The 18,517-nt window shown below is 41.3% G+C and overlaps 1 protein-coding gene across 2 annotated transcripts in view; it reads left to right on the top strand.

Moving 5' to 3' along the window:
* Positions 1-18,517, top strand: part of dnah3 (dynein axonemal heavy chain 3) — a 208,567-nt gene that overhangs the window by 170,801 nt on the left and 19,249 nt on the right. For both annotated transcript variants that reach the window (XM_043712084.2, XM_087997630.1), the window contains 6 exons: positions 2,796-2,939; positions 8,512-9,178; positions 10,307-10,472; positions 11,622-11,838; positions 14,532-14,714; positions 17,063-17,261. In XM_043712084.2, coding sequence (XP_043568019.2) covers positions 2,796-2,939; positions 8,512-9,178; positions 10,307-10,472; positions 11,622-11,838; positions 14,532-14,714; positions 17,063-17,261 — 1,576 coding nt within the window. The remainder of the gene's footprint in view (positions 1-2,795; positions 2,940-8,511; positions 9,179-10,306; positions 10,473-11,621; positions 11,839-14,531; positions 14,715-17,062; positions 17,262-18,517) is intronic.

The raw sequence follows: 18,517 nt of genomic DNA, 5'->3' as shown, positions 1-18,517 counted from the left end.
CAAGTGCACTTGTGGTAATTTTCCAAAATTCACTGGACTCTGGGGCAGTCCCAGCAGTTTGGAAAACAGCAAATTGTGGGCGGCACGGTGGCCCAGTGGTTAGCACTGCTGCCTCACAGCGCCTGTAGACCCGGGTTCAATTCCCGACTCAGGCGACTGACTGTGTGGAGTTTGCACATTCTCCCCGTGTCTGCGTGGGTTTCCTCCGGGTGCTCCGGTTTCCTCCCACAGTCCAAAGATGTGCGGGTCAGGTGAATTGGCCATGCTAAATTGCCCGTAGTGTTAGGTTAAAGGGGTAAAGGTAGGGGTATGGGTGGGTTGCGCTTCGGCGAGTCGGTGTGGACTTGTTGGGCCGAAGGGCCTGTTTCCACACTGTAAGTAATCTAATCTAATCAAATGTGATGTCACTGTTTAAAAATGGAGGTGGACAAAAGCTGGGGAATTATAACCCAGTGAGGCTTAACTTTTGTAGTGGGAACATACTCGAGTCTATTATCAAGGAAGAAATAGCAAGGCATCTGGATAGAAATTGTCCTATTGGGCACATGCAGCATGGGTTCATGAAGGGCAGGCCAAGCTTAACTAATGTTTTACAATTCTATAAAGAAATATGAGCACGGTGGACAATGGGGACACAGTGGATGTGATGTACCTAGATTTCCAAAAGGCCTTCGACAAGGTCCTGCAGAAGAGGCTGCTCCATAAGGTGAAGATGCATGGTTTTAAGGGTAAAGTATTAGCATGGATAGAGGATTGGTTGACTAACAGGAAGCAAAGAGTGTGGATAAATGAGTGCTATTCTGGTTGGCAATCAGTAACAAGGGGTGTGCCTCAGGGATCGCTGTTGGGACCACACTTATTTACAATGTATATAGATGATTTGTTTTTGGGACCCCTTGTACGGTGTCAAAATTTTACGATGATACTAAGATGAGTGGCAGAGCAAAGTGTGCAGAGGACTGTGAAACTTTGCAGAGGAACCTAGATACTTTAAGTGAGTGGGCAAAGGTCTGGCAGATGGAATACAATGTTAATAATTATGAAGTCATCCATTTTGTTAAGAATAACAGTATAAAGGACTAGTACCTGGATGGTAAAAAGTTGCAGCATGCTGCTATGCAGAGGGACCTGGGTGTCCTTGTGCATGAATCACAGAAGGTTGGTCTACAAGTACAACAGGTAATTAAGGCAAATGCAATTTTGTCCTTCATTGCTAAAGGGATTGAGTTTAAAAACAGGGAGGTTATGTTGCAGATGTACAGGGTACTGGTGAGGCCATACCTGGAGTACTGCTTGTATTTTTGATCTCCTTACTTGAGAAAGGATGTACTGGCACTGGAGGGGGGTGCAGAGGAGGTTCACTAGGTTGATTCCGGAGTTGAGGAGGGCTGGCTTATGAGGAGAGACTGAATAGACTGGGATTATATTCATTGGAATTTAGAAAAATGAGGGGGGAATCTTATAGAAACATATAAAATTATCAAGGGAACCGATAAGATAGAAGTAGCGAGGATGTTTCCACTGGACAAGACAGCACAGCCTCAAGATTAGGGGGAGCAGATTTAGGACTGAATTGAGAAGGAACTTCTTCACCCAGACGGTTGTAAATCCATGAAATTCCCTGCCCAGTGAAGTAGTTGACTAAGTTCCTGAGGAAGGGCTTATGCCCAAAATGTCGATCCTCCTGCTCCTCGGATGCTGCCTGACCTGTTGTGCTTTTCCAACACCACACTCTCCACAGTGAAGTAGTTGATGCTACTTCAGTAAATGTTTTTAAAGCTAAGGTAGGTTTTTTTGAACAATGAAGGAATTAAGGGTTACGGTAAGAGGGCAGTTAAGTGGAGCTGAGGCCACTGAAAGGTCAGCCATGATTAGATTAGATTAGATTACTTACAGTGTGGAAACAGGCCCTTCGGCCCAACAAGTCCACACCGATCCGCCGAAGCGCGACCCACCCATACCCCTACATTTACCCCTTATTACCTAACACTAAGGGCAATTTAGCATGGCCAATTCACCTAACCTGCACATCTTTGGACTGTGGGAGGAAACCGGAGCACCCGGAGGAAACCCACGCAGACACGGGGAGAACGTGCAAACTCCACACAGTCAGTCGCCTGAGTCGGGAATTGAACCCAGGTCTCTGGCGCTGTGAGGCAGCAGTGCTAACCACTGTGCCACCGTGCCGCCCTAACATGATCTTGTTGAATGGCGAAGCAAACTCGAAGGGCCAGATGGCCTACTCTCCTGCTCCTAGTTCTTATTTTCTTTTGTTTAGGAAGGATAACGGCACATGGGAACACCACCACCTGCAAGTTCCCGTCCAAGCCATTCACCATCCTGACTTGGAAATATATTTCTATTCCTTCACTGTCGCTGGATCAAAATCCTGGAATTCCCTCTCTCTGGCCCAAAAAGTGCAAGGGTTCAAGAAGATACCTCACCACCTTCTAAGAATCATATAGTATCATAGAATCTCTACAGTGTGGACTTTTGGTCCATTGAGTCCACACTGACCATCTGAAGAGCATTCCACCCAGACCCAACCCCAATCCTGTAATTCCGCATGGCCAATCCACTTAACATGCACATCTTCCCCAAGGCAACTAGGGATTGGAAATAAGTGCTGGCTGAGCCATGCTACCCACATCCCATGAATGAATATGGAAAAAAAGGTATTTTAAATTGTAGCTGGACTTATCTCCAGTAGTAGTGTTCTTCAATCCTAAAGCTCGGCCTCAGCTGTTTTTGTGTTAAGTGTTTTAGTGATATGCTGTTTATGATTCCTTTCCCAGGAGGGAGATAAATTGATTCGTCTCTGGATTCATGAAGTTTACAGGGTTTTTTATGACAGATTGATTGCGGATGATGATAGAAAGATATTTTTCCAAATAATTAAAGAAACCACCTCAAACTTCTTCAAACAGAGCGTTGATAAGGTAATTTCTGGTCTTGTTTTATTTTTGAGATGTTTAAAATTGCTGGGTCCTACGCATAATTTTGCACAAAGAACAAGGAAAATGTTTTACATAATAAGTTCACATCCATTCCCTATCATAATATCATGGGCGGCACGGTGGCACAGTGGTTAGCACTGCTGCCTCACAGCGCCAGAGACCCGGGTTCAATTCCCGACTCAGGCGACTGACTGTGTGGAGTTTGCACATTCTCCCCGTGTCTGTGTGGGTTTCCTCCGGGTGCTCCGGTTTCCTCCCACAGTCCAAAGATGTGCAGGTCAGGTGAATTGGCCATGCTAAATTGCCCGTAGTGTTAGGTTAAAGGGGTAAATGTAGGGGTATGGGTGGGTTGCGCTTCGGCGGGTCGGTGTGGACTTGTTGGGCCGAAGGGCCTGTTTCCACACTGTAAGTAATCTAATCTAATCTAATCTAAAAATAATATTATAATTGCATTTTTCACATACTGCTTTGCAAATTGTTGTACCATGTGCCAAATCCCTTTGATTTGTTTGATTTACTTCATTGTATTGATAAATAATCCAGTGCCTAGCATCTTATGTCATGCAACAGAAAGGGAGATGATGGCCTAGTGGTATTATCATAAGACTATAAGACATTAGACATTGGAGCAGAAATTGTACCATTGAGCCCATTGAGTCTATCATGGCTGGTAGGTTTCTTAGCCCTATTCTCACGCTTTCTCCCTGTAATTCTTGATCCCCTTGACAATCAAGAACCCATCTTTCTCCGTCTTAAATATACTCAATGACCTGGCCTCCACAGCCTTCTGTGGCATTGAATTCCATTGATTCACCTCTCTCTGGCTGAAGAAGTTTCTCCTTATGTCCATTCTAAAAGGCCTTCCCTTTACTCTAAGGATATGCCCTCGGGTCCTGGTCTCTCCTACCAATGGAAACATCTTCCCAACATCTACTCTGTCCATGCCATTCAGTATTCGAGATGTTTCAATTTTCAGGTAAAACCCATCCAATTCACTAATGCCCTTTTGGGAAAGAAACTGCCATCCTAACCTGATCTGGCCTATATGTGATTCTAGACCTACAACAATGTGATTGACTCTTAACTGCCCTTGGGGCAATAAATGTTGGGCTGAACAGTGATGCCCATATTCCATGAATGTATTAAAAAATGCATTTGGCCCCTTGAGCCTACTCCTTCATTCAATTAGGTCATGGTTGATCTGATTTTAACCTCCTATCCCAACCCCACTTATCAAAAATCTATCAACCTTTATTTTAAAAATATTCAAAGACTCTGCTTCCACTGTCTTTTGGGGAAAGGTGTTCCAAAGGCACGGAATCTTTGAAAGAGAAGAAGAAAATTGCCCTTTCTTTATTTCACATGGATGGCTCCACATTTTTAAAGAGTGGCCCTTAGTTCCAGATTCTCCCACCTGAGGAAACATCCTCCCCACATCCATCCGGTCAAGTCCTCTCAGGATCTTTTAGTTTTCAATCAAGTCACCTCTTACTTTTCTTAATTCCAGTGAATACAAACCTAGCCTCTCCATAAGGCAACCCACTCATTTGTGATCTTAGTCTGGTGAATCTTTTCTGAGCTGTTTGTACTTTATTTGCATCCTTCTTCAAATAAAGTGGTCAATATGGTGTAGAGTACTCCAGATGTAGCCTCATCACTGTCCTGTGAAACCCCATGTGATAGGGGAGGGGGGGATTAAGCTGTGTAGCTTTGAGCCAGTACTCTGCAGATTATGTTGGTTCTGTTGGGCAAGGCATCACTGCCTGAATGGCCTGTGCATTAATCCTCAATCATAACAGTGAAGAATACTGGCTGAATTGCACAGTATTACTTGCCTCTATGAGGAAATCAGCATATTTAACCACACCATTAATACACATCTCCCCTGTTTATTTCCTAATTTTGGCTTCGCCATTGAAATAATTCAAGTTCCTGGCATCCACCTTTAGAATGCCATTGAGGAAACCCAAGCGGATGGTCATTTCCCCACTTGTGTCAGCAAATGAATTCTGAGAACAACCAAGGGCTCCCATCATTAGGCAAGTAATTTCTCAGAGTTGCTCCTGCCACAAACCACACCATTCTGTCTGAAACATTTCCCTCCAGTTTTCTGTCCCTTGCCAATATGTTAATTGGTAGTATGTGTTGTAAGTGATGATGTTCTGCCGCTTGTTATGGACCAGACCGAACCCCCTTCAAATACGTCAAGGAGAATAGCCTAGAGAGCCTAGCCTTTTCTTATTTAAAGTGTAAGGTGCTGTGTTCCTGATGTAATCTGATTGGTTACATGATTTGGCTTTAAGCAAATCACACTTTAGTCTCATCATTCGGTCAAGATACAAATGAAAGGAAGAAGAATTGGTCTAACTTTATTGGAAAACTGAAAAGAATAATAGATCATTTAACTACTAAACATCAACAGTTTCCATATAGTAACATCCCATAAACATACCCTGGGCAAAGGTAAATTCAGTAAAATAAATTATGTCACATGCAGTGAGAACTCCTTCAATCCAAGAGGAAAGAACATCAAGAGAAAATACTGGCAGAAAGAGAGAAAGAACTGAAGCATTTTTCTGTAACAGGAAAAGATGTATGGCAGCTTCAAAATCCTAACAACTATTGAAAGCTAAACTAAAACACTGCTTCTGTGGGAGCCAGACTCCACCCATTCAGGCTGCTTCTATTGTTCCAACTTAAAAAAACCCAAAGGCCTCACAAGTTGTTTACTCTATTGGTTTGAAATAGACTGCTCAATGTCTCTGTCTCAGCCTCTCTTCCGAATAAAAACCAGGACAAAATACACCTCTTAAAGCCACAGTATCATCACAGTCTTACAGCCCAATTTAGCATGAAGGTAATTTCAACCTATTTAAATTTAGAGCTTAGATGAAAATGGTGCTTGAGCAAAGTTGTGCAAGCAGTTATTACAAATATTCAGTTAGACAGCCACTCTGTCCCATCGTGTTAACTGGCATTTTTAATTCAAAGTCTTGATTTTAAACAGTGTCTGTGAAGAAGGCGACTATATGGGCAATGGATAAGGTATTCACCTGGAAAGAGTTTTCACTCAAGGACTGAAATAGGCAGGACACTAGCACCTTGAAAAAATGATCCTGATTACAATTAACTTTCAGTTCTGTGTTTGATTGTCATTAGTGCTGGTTCTTCATGTTGTAACAAATGCTCTGTCGCAGTTACATTGTGTTTAATGTTACGTTGTGTGTGATAAAACATAGAACATTGAACTGTACAGGTCACGTACAGGTCGTTCAGCCCACTATGTCTGGGCCAACCATTATGCCATTATAAACTAATCCCAACTGCCTGCACTGGGGTGGCACGGTGGCTCAGTGGTTAGCACTGCTGCCTCACAGCACCAAGGTCCTAGGTTCGGTTCCAGCCTCAGGCGACTGTCTGTGTGGAGTTTGCACATTCTCCCCATGTCTGCATGGGTTTCCTCCAGGTGCTTTGGTTTCCTCCCATAGTCACAACGATATGCAGGTCAGGTGAATTGCCCATAGTGTAAGGTGCATTAGTCAGAGGGAAATGGGTCTGGTGGGTTACTCTTCGGAGGGTCGGTGTGGACTGGTTGGGCCAAGAGCCTGTTTCCACACTGTATGGAATCTAACCTGGCCCTTATCCCTGTATTTTTTGTCTGTTCATCTATCTGTCTAAATACCTTTTAATCATATCTGTTTCTATCATCTTCCCTGGCAACACATTCCAGCCTTTGGTGTAAACAAATTGCCTCGCACATCTCCTTTAAACTTTTCACTTCTCATTCTAAATCTATGCCCCTAGTATTTGTCATCTCCAACTTGGGAAAAAGACTCTGACTATCCACCATATCTATGCCTCTCATAATTATCTATACTTTTATCAGGTCACCCTTAGCCTCCAACATACTAGCAAAAACAATCCAGGTTTGTCCACCATCTCCTTATAACTAATACACTCCAATTAAGTAATATCCTGGTAAACCTCTTTTGCCCCCTCTCTAAAGGTAAACACACCATACACTTTCTTTACCACCTCCACATATGTTGCCACTTTCAGAGAGCTATAGACTTAATCTACGTATAACCTCCGTTTATCAATGATGATAAGAGATGCTGGGAGACCTGCTCCAAGCTCTAAGGCTCCAACTTCTTAGCAGAACATGAACATGGCTTACAGAGATGAGTCATGTCACATGACTTACTTCTGAGGCTCATCTAGATTATTAGCAAACTCAATCTGTACATAAAGGAAAGAACCTGACATACTTTTTGTTTCATTCACTCATGGATGTTCACGTCACAGACTAGGCCAGCATTTATTGGCCATGCCTAATTGCCCTAGAATTAAGATGCTTGCTAAACTATTTCAGAGGACAGTTAAGAGTCAACCACATTGCGAAGTATTTGGAGTTAGCTCAGAGTAGGTAAGGCTGCAGCTTTTCTCCCAACAGCACACCTTTGAAAGAGATGAACTTTTTGCAATAATCGACAATGGTTACATGGTGACTATCAAACTGGCTTTTCATTCCAGACTTTCTTTTATTGAATTCAAATTTCACCATCTGTTATTGCGGGATTTGAATCCACACCCCAGAACAGTACCATAAGGTTCTAGACTATCAGTCCTATGACACTACCACTGCCTCCTGAAAGAATGCAGCAAATCTCCAAGATTTTAGCTAATTCTTCCAAAGTGGTTTCACTTTTTCAGGGACTTTTGTCATATAGAATTGTTTGATCATTCAATCACTTACTGTGTTACTATTTAAACCTTAGTTTTGAAATTAAGCTCTGGTACACTATTTGTGGGCGGCATGGTGGCACAGTGGTCAGCACTGCTGCCTCACAGCGCCGGAGACCCGGGTTCAATTCCCGCCTCAGGAATCTGAGTCTGCGTGGGTTTCCTCCGGGTGCTCTGGTTTCCTCCCACAGTCCAAAGATGTGCAGGTCAGGTGAATTGGCCATGCTAAATTGTCTGTAGTGTTAGGTAAGGGGTAAATGTAGGGGTATGGGTGGGTTGCGCTTCGGCGGGTCGGTGTGGACTTGTTGGGCCGAAGGGCCTGTTTCCACACTGTAATCTAATCTAATTTACACTACTCCAGGAATGATTAAAACAGTCACTTAATCACCCTGCATTATTCTAGTGAAGTTGCTAACACAGGATGGATATATTGCCTACATTGGACATGTCCAAGTAGAATTTCAAATGAATATATCATGAATACATAATATCAGGACTTATCTTTCTTGTTCTGTAGTTCCTGTTATTCTCAGCAGTTTGAGACCCATTCAGCTAATGAGTGAGGTCATTTATCTGGAGAATCTCTTACAACCTAAACAAAAAAATGCTTTCATCTAACATTCATATGTATGCATTTCCAGCAATGGTTCCTTGATGGGGACAGGAATAGTTCGATTTTATTCTTTCTCTTCCTCTGGTGAATAATGAGCATGGTTATTTTAGTACTAAAATAAGCTAATTTGTCTGTGCTTTAATGAATTAAACACACATAACCAAATCTCTAACAATCCGTTTCCATCCATTTGTATAGGTTTTGAGCCATTTGACTCCATCGGGGAAAGTTACTGATGACAATATTCGCAGTCTATTTTTTGGGGATTATCTAAAGCCAGATTCCAGTGCAAAGGCTTATGACGAGATTGTAGACTTAAAACAACTTACATCAGTCATGGAATATTATCTGTCAGAATATAACAATGTCAGTAAAGCTCCAATGGCCCTGGTTATGTTCAGGTTTGCGATAGAGCACATCTCAAGAATATGCAGAGTGCTAAAGCAGGACAATGGCCACTTACTTCTAGTTGGTGTTGGCGGGAGTGGCAGACAGAGTGCAACAAAGCTGTCCACTTTCATGAATGAATTCAATCTCTTCCAAATTGAAATTTCAAAGAACTACGGCAAGAGTGAATGGAGGGATGATGTTAAACAGATAATGATCAAGACTGGAGTTGATGGCAAACAGACTGTCTTCATGTTTAGTGATAGTCAGATTAAAGATGAGTCATTTGTGGAAGACATCAACATGTTGTTGAACACGGGAGACGTACCCAATATCTTCCCGGCAGATGAGAAAGCTGAACTCCTTGAAAAGATGCAAAGTGTTGCCAGGACTGATGGAAAGAGAATTGAGGCCACTCCACTGTCATTATATAATTACTTCATTGAAAAAGTAAAAGCTAATTTGCACATTGTATTAGGTAAGAGCTTATATCCCTACATTGCAATAGTAATGGTTAAGTAAGTACTTTTTAAATTTGTTCATGAGAGGTAGGTGTTGCTGCCTGGGCCAGCGTTTATTGCTCATCCCAATGAGAAAGAGATGGTGAGCTGTCTTCTTGATACTTTGGGGGTTATAAAGCATTTTGGTACATCTTTCGGTCATGGAAGATGTACTACAATGTAGGTCTTTATTTCTACACATCCTCCCATATCTCCCTCAGTTTGGTCTGCACTCAATGTTAATTCAATTATGGTAGATCATGTGGTATAAATTGACCAAGTTAGATCGGAATTAAAACTGTTAGTGTCACAAGAGTGGATCCAATTTGAATCTATTTCTGAGCAATCTAGAGTAATTTGCCAAGGACTTTTCTGCTGCACGATTGGCACCAGATGATTTTATTATTTTTGTTCTGAAGATAGATAATTTTCTATTAACCTAGGCATCAGTAGCAAAGTAGTATCACAAAATAAAAATGTACTGTGAAATTTTAGTAGCATTGCCTAATTTAGCCAAGCAACAATGGTGGAATAAATTGATTACATAAAGAAGATTATATACCCATATTGGATGTCTAAATTATTTGATTAATGTAACAGAAAACATTAGGATGCCAAGAGCATCTGGAATAAGGTGGGTGAACTTGCAGCATGGTTTGGTACCTGGGATTTTGATGTTGTGGCCATTTCAGAGACATGGGTAGAGCAGGGACAGGAATGGTTATTGCAGGTTCCAGGATTTAGATGTTTCAGTAAGAACAGAGAAAATGGTAAAAGTAGGGGTGGGGGGGGAGGTGGTATGGCATTGTTAGTCAAGGACAGTATAATGGTTGCAGAGAGATAGGTTTCAGATTGGTTCCACAGGTCGGCACAACATCAAGGGCCGAAGGGCCTGTACTGCACTGTAACGTTCTATGTTCTAAAACCAGAAACTTTGCAACTTGAAAACTGATGCTTTTCCCCTCAGAATAAATCCCCTGGCTTTTAGCTAAGGATTTAACAATGTAGGAAAAGTGGTACTCTGGTTTGAAATGAGTTATTTTTGCATCAGAATTGTTTTGACCCTGCTTTTCCTGCAGTGTCTAATGGGAAATTTTGTTTTATAGTCTTGAGTCCAATTGGAGATGCCTTTCGGAATCGTCTGCGAATGTTCCCATCACTTATAAATTGCTGCACCATTGATTGGTTCAAGGTTTGGCCAAGTGACGCTTTAGAAATGGTGGCACACAAATTTTTGGAAGATGTAGAATTGGAATATGAAGTCAGGAAAGAGTAAGTTTGCAGGTGACATTTAATTTCAAAGCAGTAACTCATTTCTGCACAACATTAGAAACAACATTTTGAGATGTCTGTCCATTTAGCCTTTACCCAAATAGTAGTGAATGCTACATGACAACCTGCCCTAACATGGTTTACTGTGTACTGAACATTGAGCAGTGGTGGGGAGCAAACATGAAAGTATTATGTCAATGAAATGCTAGTATGTGGTCAGTTAGCTCAGTTGGCTGGACTGCTGAGGTTACCATGCAGGACTTTCCTTCTCAAACTCTCTCCTTACCTGACTGTCAGGTTAAACTACTGCTAGTTTTTGCTCTCTTTGATGAGAGAGTAGCACTATGGTCTTCTGGGACTGTGGTGACTTTACCTTCAGAATATGGTCAACTATGACATAATCCACAGTGTTTTGTTAAATGAAGCTGACAGGACAACACAGAAAGAGTGTGCTATGGTCACATTGTAAAGGACAATATAAATATAAAGCATGTTGGCTTTTGAAGTTCTGCTCCTGAAAGAGATTGTATATCTAGCTTTTAAATTTAAACAACTTTGTGAACATTTTTAGAGGGAAAATTGCAGTGAAGGTGCCATGTAATCATCCTGCAGTTATATTATTAGTTTTACAGCTATTAGAATTTCCCCACACACATTACAATTATTTTTGATATCAAGAAATTCACTTTCCTACCTTCAGTGTTCCAGGTGATGTTCTAAATTACATTTTTGAGATTTTATTTATTTATTTATTTCCTCATGGAATGTGTGTATCAGTGGCTGAGCTAGCCCCATTCCCCATCCCTAATTGCCCTGGAGAAAGTAGTGGTGATAATTGACAACACTGTCCATCTGTTAATTTAATCATAGTCCAGCCCATAGTTTTCAGACTAAACTGATGCCTGAGGATCTTACTTATATTTTTTTTTAACCTCATCATTATAATTCTTACAAGTGTGCCATTTTCTCAAAAAGAAATGCAAAAACTAATTAGGAAACGTTTTACCGTTTGTGAACACTGATTAACTAACTGTGTGGTACTATCGTGGCTTTTTAACATTTGTGTTAAAATAGTTGTAAATACATGTGATGTGTAGACAGAACTACCACTGTGAACATTAACTTTGCTGATCCCCTTGTTTTTTACAGAGTTGTTGGACTGTGTAAGTATTTCCAAGAGAGTGCAAGAACTCTTTCAACTAAATATTTCTCAACATTGCGAAGATATAACTATGTGACACCTACTTCCTACCTGGAGTTAATCCTGACCTTTAAGGTTCTGCTTAATAAAAAGAGGCATGAAGTTGATCTGATGAGAAACCGTTATCTTGTTGGTTTAGAGAAACTAGAGTTTGCATCTTCACAAGTGAGTTTGCTGACTGACTTAGTCTTTATCATTCCATCATTGATTGTTTTATTTATATTGTCTGAAATGGCCTGAGATTTACTTTCTATGGACAGGTGTTACAACATGGCGGTGAATCTCTCTGTTAATTAAACCAAACAACTAGAAAAGCTCCCCTCCCCTCGTAATGTGTTAAAATATGAGTGACAGAGAACTCCGAAATTCCACTATTTAAAGAAAATAATACCAATTTATTTTTAATTCTTCAAGTGAATGTTAAACAACAGCTATTCATAACTCTAAGACCCCATTTCTCTTAACTGATTATTATCTGCCTCCAACTCTATAACAATATACTGTTCCAATAAAACACTTACTAAAATTACATCAACTTAATTTCAAAACCACACAACCGCTGTTGTCTTCTATAACTTCACTCTTCTGTCTGCTGAATTCCCTGGGTTGTCTTCTTGCTTTTTAACTGTGAGTATGTTTCATGTGAAAAGGTACCTTTGATAGAGAGTGTTTCCTAATTTTTTAGATCTATCTCCAATTTTCAAAATGTCCACATTTTTATGTGGACATCAGATCACCTCTTGGTTTGATGTTGGCAAAACAATAAATTCAAATTTGATTAGTTTTTAGTATCCTGTGGCATAATTTAAACTGATTGGCTACATCCGAATTGTTGTCAAAACAGCAAACAAAACTCAGGTATCCATTTCACAACCAAATGTTAAACATTTTCAATTTTCCAATACACTCTGAGGCTGCCATCTAGTTATATACACAGGTGCTTGTAATCTCTCAGTTCAGAACAGCATTCACTGTCTCTTGAAGGTACAGTACATGTCTTCAACTTCATAACACAGGCAATTATGAAGAACATTACAAATGCATAGGGGGGGGGGAGAAATGTCTTTATTATAATTCTTTTGGTACACATGGGATTTCCTTGTGGTAATGTGAAAAAGGGTTAATAACAAAGGAGCTTGTAGCATCAAAAAGCATATCCCTCTGGTGCTTTGCTGACCTGTTTCATCCAATGGCACTACTTTTGATGTTTGAAGCAGTGCATATATTGGAGCACCACCACCTTTAAGTTTCCCTCCAAGCCACTCCTCATTGCTGACTTGCAAACATCGACGACCCTTCACTAGGTCAAAATCCTGAAATTGCCTCCCTATGGCATCATGGCAGGTGGACTGCAGTGGTTCAAGAAGAGAGATCACCTCCACCTTCTCAAGAGCAACTAGGGACTGGCAATAAATGCTGGCCCAGCCAGCAACGCCCACATCCCACTGATGAATATATATTTTTAAAACATTTGCTTTGAATTTGTCCTTTTGAGTTGGGTTTAATGTGGCACAGAGGCTGTTTTTATTGGGGCTTTTTGGCCAGTGGTGACTTACCAATTTTCCAAATGGAGTACTATGAGCAACATAGGATCCTAACACCACTCAACACAATCTACTGGCAAGATAATGATCAATGAGCTTTAATTGTTAATGTGTCAACTATCCAGTGATATAAAATTATCCTTTTGACTGTTTTGTTGACAGTTTCTTTTTCCAATTGGTTTATGCACTTTTTACACACGTTCATGTCTCCTTTTAAAAAAAACACTTAGTGCATTTTACTTCTGTTGAAGGGCACCTGAAGGTGTACCAGTTGGGGAAGCGATGGCTCAGTGGTATAGTCGCTGACAAAAACAGAAGTTTCTGGAAAAGCTCACCAGGTCTGGCAGCATCTGTGAAGGGAAATCAGAGATAGCATTTCAGAACTGGTGACCCTTCCTCAGAACTAGACTGATAATCCAGAGATCCAGATAATATTCTGGGAACCCAAGTTTGAATCCTGTCATGGCAGATGGTGGAATTTGAATTTTTAAAAGATCTGGAATTAAGAGACTAACAATGACCATGAATCCATTGGTGATTGTCCGAAAAAAAAACATCTGGCTCACTAATGTCCTTTAGGGATGGGAACTGCCATCCATACCTGGTCTGGTCTACATGTGACTCCAGATTCACAGCAATGTAGTTGACTCTTTACTGCAATTAAGGATGGGTAATAAATACTGCCTCACCAGTGATGCCTCATCCATTGAATGAATAAAGAAATCATATCCAAAAATGGTCATTACCCCTCTTTATCTATCCCAGCAATCCTGCAAAGTTTAAACCTGTTCATACCAGGTCAAATCTGCATTCACCTTATTTCTCACTCCTTGTTGATGCAAATCTGACTCGAGGGCAGATGCCTCTCTGAACTGTAGGATGTGCATTTTGGAATCGTCCCCATTTCCTTCTTTCCTTCACCATGAAAATAGCGTTTGAGGATGGGACTTTTGAATTCCAGTTTTAGAGCCATTTTTGCAATGACAGAGGCTCTCTGTTTTTGTGAAAGTTCAGGTTACTAGGTTCACTACTTAATCAATAAAAGTAAAAATTGGGAATTTCTGTAACAGGCTGGAAGTACGTTCCATGAGTGTGCCATCAGTGTTAATTCAATTAAAGAAACCTTGGATCTGCTTTATTTTGTAATCTTAAGAAACAGACTTGTAAATTCTTTCCACATCATATTTAGCCTTCTACTGTTTCAATAGAAAAGATCAGTTGTATGTGGCCATTTGTACATTGTACACAGTTATTTTCAGTTGTTGCCTTGTATTATACATCAGTAATAGACACGGAATTGTGCCTCACTGTTAGGTGTCTGTAATGCAAAAGGAGCTAACAGACCTGCAGCCAGAATTGATTAAGACTTCTGCTGAAACTGACAAGATGATGATAAAAATCGAGGAGGAAACTGTTGAGGTTGATGCCGCAAGAGAGTTGGTGGCAGCAGATGAAGCTGTGGCCAATGAAGCAGCAGCGGCTGCACAAGAAATTAAGGTACAACACACTGAGTCTTCCTGTAATTGTTGCAAAATCCTGCCACACAATTTTAACAGGGATTTTCCAAGTTACCTTCTGAATTGTTACATGGGAAAATAGGAGCAGGAGTAGGTCATTCAGCTAATTGAGCATGCTCCACCATTCAATCTGATCATGGCTGATCATTCAACTCAGTCCCCTGTTCCTGCTTTCTCCCCATATTCTGTGATCTCTTTAGTTCTAAGAACTGTGCCCATGTGGAGTCTCAGGTAGACAGAATAGTGAAAAAGGCATTTGGTATGCTTTCCTTTATTGGTCAGAGTGTTGAGTGAAGGAGTTGGGAGGCCATGTTGTGGCCGTACAGGACATTGGTTAGGCCACTTTTAGAATATTGCGTGCAATTCTGGTCTCCCTCCTATCGGAAGGATGTTGAGAAACTTGAAATGGTTCAGAAAAGATTGACAAGGATGTTGCCAGGATTGGAGGATTTGAGCTAAAGGGAGAGGCTGAACAGGTTGGGGCTGTTTTCCATGCGGTAGGTGGAGGCTGAAGGGTGACCTTATAGAGGTTTATAAAATCATCAGAAACATTCTTCCAGTGTTTATCCTGTCTAGTTCTGTTAGAATTTTGTAAGTTTCTATGAGATTAGAATTAGGTTTATAGTAACATGTACTCAAGTACAGAGTTTATAATGTCACCCCACACAGTGCTATCCAAGGTACAAAGTAACTTCTTGTCCCAACTTTATATGTAGACTCCCCCTCATTCTCTAAACCCCAGTGAATATAGTCTTGCTATCCAGGAATCAGTCTGGTTTAGTGTAATTTTTTAAATGTGTAAAGCCAGTGTTGCTATTATAATTGCAAATGTCGTAAAATATTAACATAGAATTAGAATTAGGTTTATTGTCACATGTACTCAACTTACAAAAGAACAGGAGTACAGTGAAAAGTGTACAATGTCACCAACACACACATTATCTTAGGCACTAAGTACTGAGCTATAAATCTTGGGTGCAAAAATAGAGAAAAATAAAGAAAAAACATTACATTACACATAAACACAGTATAAGTTAGGGAAATAAGAAATAAAGCTAAAAAAGATAGACATTACAGTCTTTCTATAAGGGCTTCCATATGGCTTCATCTTCGCTGTGGGCCCACTAGCTACCGTCCTTGCTCAGCTTCGCGCTACTGGACATCCCCACTACTACTCCAGGTGGCTAATCATCTCCAATTTACTCTGGCGCCTGCTGCCCCCACTCTGAACCGCTGACTATCCCCGCTGCCCCCACTCCAGGCCCCTGGCTGTCCCCACTCCAGGCCCCTGGCTGTCTTCACTCCAGGCTCCTGACCGTCCCCACTCCAGGCCCCTGGCTGTCTCCACTCCAGGCTCCTGACCGTCCCCACTCCAAGCTTCTGACTACCCGCACTCCAGGCCCCTGACCATCCCCACTCCAGGTCCCTGGCTGTCTCCACTCCAGGCCCCTGACCGTCCCCACTCCAGGTCCCTGGCTGTCTCTACACCAGGCCCCTGACCGTCCCACTCCAGGCCTCTGACCGTCCCCACTTCAGGCACCTGACCATCCCCACTCCAGGCCTGACTACCCCCACTCTAGGCCTCTGACCGTCCCCACTCCAGGCCTGACTACCCCCACTCCAGGCCCCTGACCATCCCCACTCCAGGCCCCTGACCATCCCCACTCCAGGCCCATGGCTGCCCCACTCTGGCCATCCTTGCTCCACTTGGTCCCACTCTCTGGCATCCCCACTCTGGGCAACTAGCAGAAGAGTAAAAAGACAGAAGACATAAAAAAAACACACAAAAGAAAGAAAACAAAACAGGAAAAAGAAAGCAATATCAGTGTGGAGGAATGGATGGAGCAGATGAGTTCCATCTGAAGTGACCTACTCCACTGCTTGGATCTATAACAGGACCTGATTTCTGACTCTGCTGCTTAAATTAGTGTCTCCTTCCATTATATAACATAGGATTGTCAAGATGTACCAATGACATTTGAAGATAAATTGCTGGATATTTCACTAAGAAAATTAATGAGTTCTCAAAATTAGTTGGGAAATTATATTTTTACAAGGGAATCTTTGCTAATATTACTTTGCTTGATGGATGTTATTAAGCATTTTGTGGACGCATTTAAAAGGATTGATGTGTTATTGAAGTGTAGGGAGGAACTTGGGAACTGAAATTGTGTTCTCAGAAATGAGCAGCTGATGAGAATGGGTGCTCTTGTGTTTTTTGTAGGCAAGTTTGCTTTTTAAAAATTTTATGCAACCTGAGATATTTTACATTACATCGAAAATTGATTCTGTAATGTTCCACTTTCATTCTTTGGAATGATTTTCCAGGATGAATGTGAAGGTGATCTTGCGGAAGCCATGCCCGCACTTGAAGCAGCTGTATCTGCCCTGGATACCTTGAAGCCTGCTGATATCACGGTTGTGAAGACAATGCAAAATCCACCGGGCCCCATAAAGTTGGTGATGGAAAGTATCTGTGTGATAAAAGGGATCAAACCAGAACGAAAACCAGATCCAACTGGATCAGGTATGTGATTTACTTCATCAAAACATTAATCCTCTCAGCATAACTGTTGACAATTAATATTAATGTAATTGCAGTCAGGGAAGCCAAAGGAATGGCCATGCTAGAAGATCTGATTACAGACTATTTTTTAATATTCATTCACAGGATGAGAGTATTGCTGGCTCAGTCAGCATTTATTGACCATCCCAGAGGGCAGTTAAGGTCGGGAGTCATGTGTAAATAAGGATGGCAGTTTCCTTCCCTAAGGGACATTAAAGATGGATTTTTACTGACGATTGAGATTGGTTCCATGGTGATCATTAGACTCTTAATTCCAGATTTCTATTGAATTCAAATTCCACTATCTGCTGTGGATTTGAACTCAAGTCCTCAGAACATTACCTGGATTAATCTGTGGATTAATAGTCCAGCGATAATACCACAAGGCAGTTGCCTCATCCATTGAAATAGATCTTCTTTGATTTGATTTATTATTGTCATATGTACCTCGGTACAATGAAAAGTTTTGTTTTGCGTGCAGTACAGGCAGATTGTACCATACAAAGTGCATCAGGGTAATAGAACAGAGCGAGGAATATAACATTATGGCTGCAGGGAACGTGCACAAGGAGCAGGATCAACATTAAATTTAATATTTGAGAAGTCCATTCAGAAGTCAGGGAAGAAGATGTTCTTGAATGTGTACTTAACTTTTTGTATTTTCTGCCTGTTGGAAGAGTTTGGAAGAGATTATAATCGGGGTGGGAGGGGTCTTTGATTATATTGGCTGCCTTTTCGAGATAGCAAGAAGTATAGATGGAGCCAATGGATGGAAGGTTGGTTTGTGTGATGGACTGGACTGTGTTCACAACTCTCTATAGTTTCTTATGGTCCTGGACAGAGCAGTTGTCATACCAAGCCGTGATGCATCCAGATGTTAGAACTGGGAGGAAAGAGCTGATCTCCTTGTTATGAGTAGTTTGTTATTTGGAATAAAAATATTTATGTAGTGTCCATTGGATGTCCACTGGTGTCCACTATGTGACCACTGCAGAGTAGACTAATTAGTAAAGTTAGATCACATGGGATTCAGGAAGAGCTTGCCAATTGGATAAAAGATTTGCTTGATGGTAGGAAACAGAGAATGGGTCGTGGAGGGTCGTTTTCCGGACTGGAGCCCTGTGGCTAGTGGTGTCCCTAAGAGATCGGTGCTGTGTCCACTTTTGTTTGTAATTTATATAACTGATATGGATAAGGATTTAGGAGGCATGGTTAAC

Source organism: Chiloscyllium plagiosum, unplaced genomic scaffold (assembly GCF_037043375.1).
Source record: "Chiloscyllium plagiosum isolate Xiang-an unplaced genomic scaffold, Cpla_swu_hap1 HiC_scaffold_20, whole genome shotgun sequence".
In the NCBI taxonomy this organism is placed as follows: Eukaryota; Metazoa; Chordata; class Chondrichthyes; order Orectolobiformes; family Hemiscylliidae; genus Chiloscyllium; species Chiloscyllium plagiosum.
Note: the sequence above shows the minus strand (reverse complement) of the source record. Positions and strands in the feature narration are given on the sequence as shown.